Source organism: Silurus aristotelis, assembly GCF_946808225.1.
Source record: "Silurus aristotelis genome assembly, chromosome: 9".
Lineage (NCBI taxonomy): Eukaryota > Metazoa > Chordata > Actinopteri > Siluriformes > Siluridae > Silurus > Silurus aristotelis.
This window is the reverse complement of record NC_139582.1, coordinates 8,012,867-8,026,107: the sequence shown is the minus strand read 5'-3', so window position 1 is coordinate 8,026,107 and position 13,241 is coordinate 8,012,867. Positions and strand designations below refer to the sequence as shown.

Genomic DNA, 13,241 nt, shown 5'->3' with positions numbered 1-13,241 from the left:
ACACACACACACACACACACACACACACACACACACACCACTTGATTTGCTTCTATTGCTCTGTTTCCTGATTAGTAATCAAATATTGAGTGAAATGAGCAGTGCAGCTATATATCGTCATGAGTCACACAACAACCACAACGCTAATGAGGCCAGTGTTTGTGGAGAAGACCGGAAATTTAACTTAAAATACAAATCAACACATCACATGCTTTTTCTCCCACAGCCATCATACAGTAACATGAAGGAGGAAAAAAAAGTCTACCAAAGCCAAGAAAGGATCTTTTGTTATGATTAGAGCTACATTGATATCATTTATATCAAAGCTGTTCCTGCATCACGTTCTCACCTTGCCTTCATTTAGGCCTTTAATCAGTGCCAACCTGATATGCAGGGTTTTTTTAATCTCCTAAAGAAAAGATGAAAGTGACCATTCTCAAGTGTAACTGTATATCAGGTAGTTGTTAAAGCAGCACAATACTCCTGTCACTTCTTTACAAATGAGCAATATCGTCTGGCTAGCAGAACAACTACACAATATGTTTTACATATATCGACGTGACATGAGCTGGCTGCTAACCGGCTGCTGTGCCGCTTGGCAACGTGAGTGAAACACTTCAGCATCAGTGCTAGAGTCGGGCCAGAAATCATGCTTTTACATTTGCCCTAAGTAGCTATGGGGGGAACTGGTGGCTGCTCTGGTGGCATTTAATTTTTTATTTTTTTACTATTGTACAATTTCACTGATATTTGAAATAATGACCCAATGTGCAGCTCAAGTTAAACTGTTCTTTACAAGCTGAAATACTACAGAGCAATGCAGAATCTAAGGAAGAAAAAAGATTATTTTTGGTAATTTCATTTCTGGAAGTGTATTTGTAATTGCTCAAGAACTATTCCAAACAAGTTTCAGAAAAAGTCTATGTTTTGCCAGTAGCCAATATTACCATGAAAACAACCACAATATAGCAACTCTGAACATGTTAACACGTACTCTTTTGCATATATCACATGCAGTGTCAACTTCTATTTTAAATAATAATCCAGGAATTATATTATTTTGTATTGTATTTTTGGTTTTGTCTGGAAAGTCATGGATGCTATGTTGCTTAGACTACGTTCTTAGACTATGTGACTATATGCTATTAGAATCAGCTCCATGCACACAACATGAATTTCAAGTGGGTTTTTGGTGAACATAGCAAAGCCCTGGTAAATTATTCTAATATTTTTTAGTTTCTGTATTTTATTTTGAGAGCATATTGTGCAGCTTTAACACCAATATGTATTTTTTTTTGCTGTGTTGTGTTTGTTTTTGGGTTTGGTGGAGTTTTCCCCTAGTTTTCTGTTTGAAGATGTACCAGAGTTTTCAGGTCTTGGTCATCTGGGTGTGATGTATATGAATTGTAACACAACAAACAGGGACCAAGCAACATAATTCTTGTGAGGATATAATAAATGTTTTGACTTATTGCAGTTACTGATTGCACCGACAAGACAACATTATGACATTATAACCGATGAGTTAATAACACTGATTATCTCTTCATCATGGCACCTGTTAGTGGGTGGGATCTATTAGGCAGCAAGTAAACATTTTTTCCTCAAAGTTGATGTGTAAGAAGCAGGAAAAATGGGTAAGTGTAAGGATTTGAGCGAGTTTGACAAGGGCCAAATTGTGATGGTTAGACGACTGGGTCAGAGCATCTCCAAAACTGCAGCTCTTGTGGGACGTTCCGGGTCTGCAGTGGTGAAACAGTGGTGAACCGGCGACAGGGTCATGGGTGGCCAAGGCTCATTAATGCATGTGGAAAGCGGAGGCTGGCCTGTGCAGCTGATCCAGCAGACAAACTACTGTGTCTCAAAATGCTAAAGAAGTTAATGCTGTTAATGCTTTATGGGTCAGGACTGTTTTAGCAGCAAAAGGGGGACCAACACAATATTAGGCAGATGGTCATTATGTGATGCCAAATCAGTGGGCATAAAGTTATGCCTGGTCAGTGTACTTAACCTGTTGCATGCTGAATTAATAGTTAGTTAATTAGTTGCGTGTGCTCATTGCGCTCATTAGTTACAGCTAGTTTTGTTATGATGCTGTTGTGTCCATGTGCGCTATGGCATTGTTGGACTTTTTTTGTATTTTGAGTTGTAAAGTAACTTTGAGTGTGACAATGTGCACTATTACTAAAACCTATGATTCGACAAAACACCATACCACACCCACAAAAATATATAACAATTTTCAGGACCTGCTTCATTAAAAATATAGGATTTAAAAGGGCAGTAAAAAGAGATATAACACTTTAACCACTTTGAACTATTGACTCAAATAGATCTGGGTCAGACAAGAACCTAAAAACTTTATCATAAATGCAAAACACAAAAAAAAAACTGCTTTGATTTCTTTCCTAAAAATGCTACCAGTGCCTGATGGTCTGAAAAGGTTCCTGCAATTGACATGCCCACTCAAATATCCAACTAACTGTGTCTTAAATTAATGGCCATTTCATATTCATCACTGCCATTACCTGAAAGATGCAGGTAGTGTGAGTGTGTGTCTCTGTGTGTATATTTTACTAGCTCTATTTGCATACTTTTCTCTGGTCAAGCTTGGGACACTACAAACCTACAGCAGTGAGGACTGGTTCATTTGCATCTTTGTGTACACCTAATCTTCAGCAGTCCACATTATGAATACAGCTTGGACTACTGTGCAATGAAACCAGGACCAAAAAAAACCCCAACATGTAGAATGATAGAAAGCGATACTGCTAATGATAAAGACGATTTTGGGGAGTGACCAAAAGCAATTGTGGGAAAATATGAAAGACTAGGGTTACGGCTTGTTGTTTTGAAATGTGAAGCTTTTGAAAATGTATAGACTTTATACCACATATGCATCGCCTTTTACCTGTCAACAAACCTAAATCTGGAATTTTCCGTACAGACCTTAGCCGTACATTTGTACTCAATGGCAAAGGGAGCACACCTAGTATTCCTCTTTATCTCCAAATAACAGATAGTAGACACAATGGTGGAAAGTGAGGTTTTAAAAGTGAATAAAAGCTTTGAGTGCTGAAAGGCCGGGGATTGTTAAGGTTCATACTCCAGGAGTGGGATTTCTTCCCTGGCACTCGGCGAGGGATATCCCGGACCTAAATGATTCCCTCTCTATACATCAAAGAGCCGACGCATATAAAAGCAAACTTGTCGGGGGCGAACAAACTGCCTCCTTTGTGCTGTCTCCCAGCCAAATTCAAGCAGCACAAAGCAACTGGATGTAATACACTGCAAAAGAAGGCTTCGCCATTTAGATGACATGCCTTGCTCTGGTGCTTGGCTGCGCACCTTTGTGTGGCCTGAGCTGGGACAGAGAGATAATATTACTGCATCAAAATCCTTTCAGCAACTCTCAGGCTTACAGCTATAGGGTTCGATTTCAGTTCTCTCTCTCTCTCTCTCTCTCTCTCTCTCTCTCTCTCTCTCAGACATACACACACACACACACACACACACACACACACACACACACACACACACACACACACACACACACACACACACACACACACACACTCTTCATTTCTTTTATTCTTCGTTTAAACAAAGTTGCAGCAATCTGATAAAACTGAGACACTCTCAACAAGACTACAGATTGTAGATCAGATTGTCTGCTATCTATAAAACCAAGAATAAAATAAAGTACATCAATTTCTTCAATGTTTAACTAATATTTTTTTGCCAGTAGAATGTTATTTTTTTATAAATAAGTTTTTTTTTCTATTTTACATAAAGCTAAATTAAAAGAATAATGTGTTATAGATTTCCTGCATTTCTAATATTTGCAAACCAGTAAGTGCATTCTCAAAACAACATATACACACACACACACACACACACACACACACACACACACACACACACACACATATATATATATCTTTTTTTTCTAGTGTGTGTAGAAAAAAAAATTATATATATATATATATATATATATATATATATATATATATATATATATATATATATATATATATATATATATTTATATACTAATTGACAAAAAGGGATGGGTATGTATATGACAGAACAGAATTGCACACAATCAATTAAATGAATGTACAAAGCATTCGCAATTTGATCAAAGCAATGAAAAATGCATTCATGATGTGCACAAGTGACTAAATAATGTGAAGGTTGAACATGTAGTTTTAAGAATTTTATTTCTGATCTGAGAAATGCTCCAAAGCAACTGAGAAAAAATAATAGAAAAATTACATAAGGTTCCTTTGGATTTTGCTCAACATTGTTTCGATTATGTTCATAACAATAAAAAAGAGATGATGAAAAAAAGGTAATTTTTTTTATGTGGGTGAGGCAATCTTTTTATTAGCCCTTGCACTTCTTTATACAAAATATATTTGTCTGAAAAAAAGCTAAGTCAAATTTGTTTGTATTACATTTTTGCAATAGATTTTTCCAAAATCAGTGTGAACCAGTGTGAGTCTATCACTTTTATCACAAATATCTTTCACAATTCACAATTTTATAAAAAGGAATAGGGTTTATGATTAGGTTGTGTTACCTTTGTGTTTAGCTTGCTATTCAGTTTTACAAATCATACAATGTTCTTATGTTACTGGTTTCTCATGAAATAATAGTTATATAAAAATAAAACATGAAATTGGCCAAATTGTACTCTCTCTCTCTCTCTCTCTCTCTCTCTCTCTCTCTCTCTCTCTCTCTCTCTCTCTCTCTCTCTCTCTCTCTCTCTGTCTGTCTCTAATAGTTAAGATCTTAATTTTACAGGGAAACTGAGTCTAATTTGATAATGCAGACTATGTTTAGAACTAATAATAATTAAAATATCATTTTTATTTTTATGATCTGCTCAAACGGACACAGGCTACACCGGTTTCGAAAGCAACTTTTAACTAATACACGTTGTAGAATATAATGCTTTTCTGAATTTCTGTACATTAAATGAAAGATTTTTTCAATAATTTTAAATTCAGCTTTAAATAAAGCTTTTGTAACTACAAAATTCAGACAAATACTATGCAAGAATTAAATATAGTATTTCAAGTACTTCATTTCAACAAACAAAATCTGTTATTAGTTAGATGGGTGATCTATGATCAGAATATATGATCAGAACATATTCACATAATTTTTCATACGCTTTCAGGTAAAATGTGTGCCTGATACAGTGCGTATGAGTTTCACGGCAGCTTTGTCTCTTTTAAAAGTGTCAAGTGGATTTTAACATGATGCTTTAAAAAGACGCTTCAAATTGGGGAGGAGATTTTTTTTTTCGTAGGATAAGAAAAAAAGATCGTAGAAGCGTTTAGAAGCCGTATATGAAGTGGTACATGATTTCAGTGTCTTCGTACGGAAAAAAACATCGAATCTATTCTCAACGTAATGCTCTGACTCATCACCAGGTTTATTTGCCTCCCGCTGCAAATTAAGATAGTGTCTGACTAACCTGCAGATTTGTACTTGATATTGTTTTTATTAGTTAATTGCTATGAGCTAAACAAAAGTGGAGCAGAAGAAAGTAAAAAAGACAGAAAAAGAAATAAATTAACAAAAGTAACTGTGTATTTTTTCTTCTTTTTCACTTTTTTTCTTCTCTGTATCTCTCTCTCTCTTTTTTCATACTCATTGAGACTTTGCAGATGTTGTTTGTCATCCCTTCGACAAATGTCAACGTGTGTTGAGGGACATGTGCCTTTGATTCCTGACTTCTGGAGTTACCTAATCAAGGCCCATTCTTTGTGAGTCACTCGCGGTGAATGTCGAGGTGCTGGTGGATAAAAGGGGGAAGGTGAACAATACTCAAACGAGTACACCTAGGCCGAAAGAGAAGTGACACCGTGTGCCACAAACAGCCGTGCCTTATTTCTCTGTCAAACTTTAAAACGTCCTTCGTGTTAGGATGAAACCGTAGCCATGGTTCTGTCTGGATGCCATGACGATAAAACGTAACAGGAATGAGTCTGCCTGACTCATCCGCATCAAGATCTATGCGCTTGAAACCATATGCCTGTTGAAAAATAATTCCCAGGGCCACAATGGTGTGCAGCGGAGAAAGATATATTTGGGCGTGAAGAGAAAAAAAAAGAGTATATAGCGATAAAAATGAACATTGTGATGAAACACTTTTGTCACACCATCACTTTTCTCCTTGCAGTACTAGCTGTCTTGCAACACTGTACCACAATAAACTCTTTTTTAAAGCGCAAGAAAGATTTTTTTTAGCATGTGTTTCAGCTGCTGCTCCTACATCTGGGTTTTCTTTTATATTTGAATATAAAACTTGTTCAATGCTGATCCTTCTCTTGAAAAGAATTATTACATTTATTTTATTTAAATACCTCATTTAGTTTCGATTCATTGAATTTTAATATAATATATTCTGCACTTTTTATTACACAATGTAATTGAAGCTCGCATTCAGCACCCGGGATTTAAAACATGCTTTGGTTTGCTCCACAGGGAAACTTTAGGCTCCACTCACAAAGACATTTTTCTATGTCCATCAGACGTCGTTTTGATTCGTGTTGCTGATTCAAGATGGTTTTTAATGTGTATTTAATGTGTCGTATCCTGATAGGCTGACTGTAATGTGTAATGTTAGTTCACAGCATCAACTTGCTTCTGATTGGTCTAGACCAACTTTGACTGAAGCCACACCCCAATCTACAACTGGTTTACACACACACACACACACACACACAGCACGTATTACCAAAATGTTAGCAACGGGGAACTGTTTAACAGATGTCAGCATACTTCTTATGGATCAGCATGATGGGCGTTGACCGTAACACGTAGTTCTTAGTCAAAACAATAGCAACAAGTGTGTTTTAGAAACTATTAACACATCCTGGCTGCTTTTTCAACCCTGTTTCCAAGTAGATCCCTCATTAGAAAGCTACAACTGACAACTATTCTAAGAAATCTTCTGTCTCTGTTTAATAGTTTAAGTGAGGAATCCAATATCTAGGTGTCATTACTATTCAACAGCAGTATCTTCCGAGAGCAAAGTCAGCAACCTGGTACGAAATTTGATTTCACTTTAGTTGTACGGCTAGGATATGCTGCTTGTAGGAAATATACCCTAATCAGCTGTAATTTGATACTGATAATCTTGTTATTGTGGCACCTGTTAATGGGTGGGAAATTTTAGGTCACCAATAAACAATTCATAATCAGTTCTTAAAGTTAATGCGTTGAATGCAAAAAAAAAAAAATGGGCAAGAGTAAGGATTTGGAAGAGTTTGTTTGACCAAGGACCAAATTTGTACAGAGCCGTGTAGGTGCATTGTGGTCACAATGCCCATGTTGACACCAACATCACAAGTATTTAAAATGAATATGTGAGCATCATATCTGGACTATATAGCATTAGAAAAAAAAATGGTCTAGTCTAATGAATCACATTTTTTTTTATCAGGAAAGAGCTGGCACCAGGATGCACTATGGGATGAAGACAAGCTGAGGAAGTGTGAAGTTCTGGGCAATGCTCTGCTGAGAAAAACCTTGGGTCCTGGCATTCCTGTTGATGTTACTTTGACACGTACCACCTACCAAAACATTGTTGCAGGCCAAGTTTCACCCCTGCATGGCAACTCGTATTCATTTGCCCTGATGGCAGTGTCCTCTTTCAACAAGATAATGCACCCTGCCACACTGCAAAAATAGTTGAGGAATGGTTTGAGGAACATAAAAGGGTTCAGGTTGTTGATTTTGCCCTCAAAATTCCTAGATTTCAATCCAATCCAGCATGTGTGGGTTGTGTTGGACAAACAAGTCTAATCCATGGAGGCCCTCACAACTTGAGGGACCTGCTACTAATGTCTGGGTGCCAGATACTGCAGCACACCTTCAGAGGTCTTGTGAAGTCTATGCTTTGATGGCTCCTAAACAGGTCCTAGACAAGGATGACTAAAGTTATGGCTGATTTGCTAATAACACTGATTAAATGACTTAATGACAATTACACTATCAATGTTGATTGAGTGAATGGTAATAAGTATTACGTTAATAAGAAGTAACTTTATTATGGGTTATTTACTCTTTTGACATTAAATTCATTCATTCATTTTCTCCCGCTTATCTGTAATTCCGGTCACGGGGGCAGCAGTCTAAGCAGGCCCCCGGCTTCGACTGCTGCCCAATCCTCACAGCACCGTCCCTTACGGTCCCTCCTGCAGGTGGTGAGCCCACGGGAAGGCGGCCCCACGTCACTCCAACGTCACGGACCTTGATATTTCCCTCGTAAGGGACCCCCGGAGCATAGAGGGTTAAGGGCCTTGCTCAAGGGCCCAAGAGTGGCAGCCTGGCGATACCGGGGCTTGAACCCCAGACCTTCCGATCGGCAACCCAGCGCCTTAACCGCTGGAGCCACCACTCCCCCCTGACATTAAATTGTAGCACCAAATGAAAACTAAAGCTTTTATCCAAGTTAATATTTGGTAATTTGTTAACAAGTAAATATCTACCATTACTGTTAGTATTAGTTAGAACTAGTTAGACATAAAACAACTGCTAAGTACATACGAAAGTAAATGATGCATACATATAAAGGACAAATCTAAAAACCAGCTTTTGAAATGTGTCCTTTGTGGCCAACATGGTTGCATGCTTGCAAATTCGTAAACATTTGCACAACTCAATTGATATGAAAAGTAAGGGCTGGGATTGGGCTATTGGTTGTACATTTTTATGACTTGAAATCAAAGGTATAAAATACAGGAATATTTTGACCACTGTAGTATTTGTAAAAAGAGAGATTTGGGACACCTATTGGGACACCTATTGGGACACCTATTGGGACACCTATTGCGACACCTAGGCTTTGGAACATGCAAATAAAGTACCTTTAGTTTTCCATAAAAGGCAATCTTCTCTGCCTGGTCAATCAGAGCAAGTGAAGCCAGCTAGCCAACTAGGCATGTTCAGGAGGAAGCACGTGCTAGCCTTCATGTTCCCCAATGTTAAAGTGGGTGGGTATTGAGAACGATTAAATTGAAAAAAAAAATGGGGTCAATTTGAAAAAGGCTATGGTTTGTTCTAATTCAAGCTGAGTCTAATGGTAGTTATTTGTTTCTTTCAAATTAATTTCTAAAGCAAAACAACATGCAGCACTCCTTACAACAGCCTAATTTATTGACTTCTTGACTCAAACATGCACAATTAAGGGAGGATCATTTCCCAAATTCCTTTACACCGTGTTGTAGAGGTCATGGTCAAACCCCTGCGACTTTGACTGCGACATTCTTTCTGTGGCAAATCTTCCAGATGACTTATTCGCCATGTAACCTAATTGCGACACATTATTTCCGTGATTTAAAGGTTCCTTGCTAAGGGCCATTGCCTGTTGTAATTCACCTCCTCAATGAGGTTGCTGTGACATTTCGTCAGGTTTGTTTGAATATATTTAAATGGCAGCTGTATTGTTTTCTCTCAGTACCCAGCTCTCGAGAGCTTTCTTTTGGCAAAAACTCAGCGAAACGTACAGTCGTGGAAATACATTCGAGTCATCAGAAATCAGAACGCAAACTATATTAAGTTTTTACGTCTACAGGTTTGTTACATTTTGAGGAACAGATCAGGCAGTAAATTTCCTACGTTGTTTCTGTATTTTGTATAGTGATAACCAAAGTCTTTGAAAAATAACCCTCATAGCTACAGATTCTAGCCATTTTCAACTTACCTTCAGGTTGCAAAGAGGTGGGTGCCGGACCGGAGGTCCCATTTGATCCGGTACAATTTCCACACCTGCTCCAGATCCGCTGATTTCTCGCTGCACACAGAATTCGGATATCAGGCTGAGTTGTGGAAAGGGTGCAGCAGGGTGCCAGCTCATCTCCTGGAGACCCTGCTTTACATTTCAAATCGGAGCTCATCCAGAGATTTCCATACCATCCATTTGAATATTTTCCACTCACAGAGGATGGCAATAAACACAGCATAGGGCAGTTGCAGTCTTTCACAGAATTGAGTTGCTCTTCATATCCATGTCATACTTCAATCAATCAATCAATTAATTAAAATGTTATACAGATACATATAAAGCTGTGATGTATTTAAATTACACTGCAGTGAATGGCCAAAACAAGAACACGAAATAATTCACGAGTGCAAACAGCCTACAATATGCATGCTTTATAAACTGGTATCTGAATCTTATATCTCATGACTGCTGTTTTTCATGTGGAGGCTCCATTCAGGTCCTGACCTCCTGTGACCTTTTGTGGCCTTTTATGTTCCTGGAAAAGGCAAACCATTTCTCACCTCCAAAGCGTTGGCGTATCTCTTACCCTGGAATTCACGTGAGATGAATTGAATCAGCATAGTTAATTGTGGTTGTAGCCTAGTGATGGTTCTCATAGACATTTTGTTTATTCTGAAATGTTTTGAAAAAGTTGGTGGGGATATTTGAATCAGTTATATAATATTTGAAACACTAAAATCAGTAGGATGGAGGTTTACATAAAGTTTCAACACAGTCTAATGGCATTTCAGGATATAGTCACAAACGTTAATACTGATTCGTGTTCATGGACATGAAATTCCCTCTTTTTTCATGTCACTCAGCATGACTGCCTCTCGTCTGGCTCCGTCTCCATTGCAACGGAGGCAGAGGATCATGGTTAATGCTGACAGATCCTTTTTTCCACATTTTTATCAGCGAATACTGCAGAAAATATACGGTTAGGGTAAGGGTTGGGGTTACACTATAATAAATTAACACCTTCTCCTTAATTAAATGGGAGAATATATTTACTGTATTTTGACTGGAAGGAAACACTGAAAAATAAGGATAAAATCTCCTGATCAAATGTTGAGTAATAATGCTTGAAGATTAAAAATCACACAAGAAAAAAACGTTTGTGGCATTCAGTGGCAGAGAGAAAACTTTGGTGAGGCACCAAAATACTTCCTATTGAAATGCACTGCATAGAAAGTCGTCTTTAGAGACACGAAAAAAGAGGGAAATTCATGTCTATGAACACGAATCAATAAATAACATTTCGTGACTATATCTTGAAATACGTGAGACCGGGCTGAAAGTTTATAGAAAATGAAAGATATATATTTTTTAAAGGAAGCAATCTCTGAATTTGTTTTGCAGCTTTTCTACTTCTCTACTTATGAGAATATCTATTTTGATAAAAAATTATCCATTTACATGATGCATAGTTGCAATATTTGTACAACATTATATCTGTTTCCAAATGACAAAAAAATCAGTATTGGCAACTACATTATTCCACGAATAGAATAAAACATTATTAAATCATGCTGTTATTGGAAAATAATCAACAATGGAGTGGTTTATTGTGGTGTGACACAAAGTAGAATTACTGTAATCACCAAATAACTCAGGTCAATTGTCAATGTTAATATTTATTAACTAAAAACATGCTGACATTTGTATTTATATAATGGTGTAGAAAGTTAGTTCTCCACCAGCCTCTGAACTTTCTTTAGGTAAAAGATTTAAAATAAAAAAAGACTTTGTCTGTAATGTTACTTGGAAACTGCGAATCTGCAAAAGTACTCCAACCTGAAGATTTTCCAATTACAGCTTTACTACTAACACTGGAATACTCCTTCCAAAAATAAAGCACTTATCAAAGAATACTTCATCTTATCATCAGTTAACCTGTTTATTGTGTTGCATATAAGTCACTGTGTAATGATAATTTTAGTGATGTTACTCAAGTTTGGCCAAAAGGGAGCCTTGACCTAGTCGTATAGAAATCTAAGGCAAGATTAAGAATCATCTAATTTGTTTTGGCCTGTATGTTAAGTTGTTGGCAGACTTTGTGCATGATATAAAAGAAGGCAACATTATGTAAAATTAGATTTTACAGAGACCAAACCCATATGAATGTGATGAATTCTTGAACAAGAAAGCTTAAATCAAAACTGTCAAAAAAAATATAAACAAGCCTTTTGACCACCATATCACCATAGGAACTGTAATATCATAAAATAAATAATGGTCAGCACTTCTGTTATAGAAAATGAATCAGAATTAAAAACAGAACAAATGGTATATTTTAAATCATGGCAAATAAATGTGCATAAAAATTGAAAATTAAAGATTTTTGGAAAAGGCTTGTTCGTGTTTTAATATTAATAAAGTACGTTCTCATATTTCTTATGCCTCATTTTGTAGCTGTTACTTGCTTTTTCTTAATAACTACTGGAACGGTACAGTACATGACCCATAATCTCACATTTTGCCAATATTTTGAAATGGAACTTTTATTAAATATAATGCTAATATTTAATAAACTCTCTTTTCCTTTTCAGATCTACTCTGTTCATATCATATTTTCCCCAGCATACAGGAAACACTTAGTGTTTGGGAGTTTGCACTGTAAAATAGAGCTCATTACTTATACAAATAAGAACAGCCATTATTATTGCGTGTCTTGTGTCAAGATTGCAAAATAGAAAGCACAATTAGAGTTACAGTCACTTTGCTAATCATTAATTAGCCTTCACAATTCCAGAAACTAGCAATTACTAAGAGAACATGAGGATATTAAATAGAGCTTTTAAACAAAAGCTGGATTCATGACATATATGCACAGTTATTAGCAAGTAATTCATATCTAATACGTGACTCTTTATACTGATATTTTTTGAATTAAATAATAGCACAATGCATGATTAATGCTAAACTAATGAATAAATTCAAATGCTTTGAAAAATTTGATTACCCCCCCCCCCCCTGAAAACCCTCTGAAATATAAAAAGTGGATGAATGTGATGCATTTTACACCCTGTTTTTCAGTGTTTTATCACAGCTTTTTTTTTTATCCTCAAGGCTTTCATCCTTGGTTTGACTTAAAGAAACCACTCTGACTGATCTTCAAAGGACTTGCAGCTCATCAAGATGTTTTATGCAAGAGTCACCAAGGGCAGATATGAGTCAACATCTATTTCTGGTTTAGTTTCACATGGTAGTACAAATCAAATCACGCTTTCTACATTATCTCCAATCCGACAAGCATTTAACTTATATCACTCACATTCTCTTCATTACAGTTTTCTGATTTGTTTTTTCTTTTTCTTTTTCTTTTTGCTTCCATTATCTCATCCTAAATCACTCGATAACAATCAGTTTATGATACACCGTTTCATTACCAACCTTTTTTTTCTTCTTAAGTATTGCTCAGAGATGCTGCACCAGGTTTCTTGCACGATGCTGG

General features: G+C 36.7%; 1 protein-coding gene across 1 annotated transcript in view; it reads right to left on the bottom strand.

Annotated features, from left to right (window-relative positions):
* Positions 1 to 9,830, bottom strand: part of bdnf (brain-derived neurotrophic factor) — a 38,973-nt gene extending 29,143 nt beyond the window's left edge. Inside the window, exon 1 of the mRNA XM_083550060.1 lies at positions 9,725 to 9,830. Within this exon, the coding sequence (XP_083406186.1) occupies positions 9,725 to 9,766 (42 nt within the window). The 5' untranslated portion in view covers positions 9,767 to 9,830. The remainder of the gene's footprint in view (positions 1 to 9,724) is intronic.
* Between the last annotated feature and the right edge of the window lie 3,411 nt (positions 9,831 to 13,241).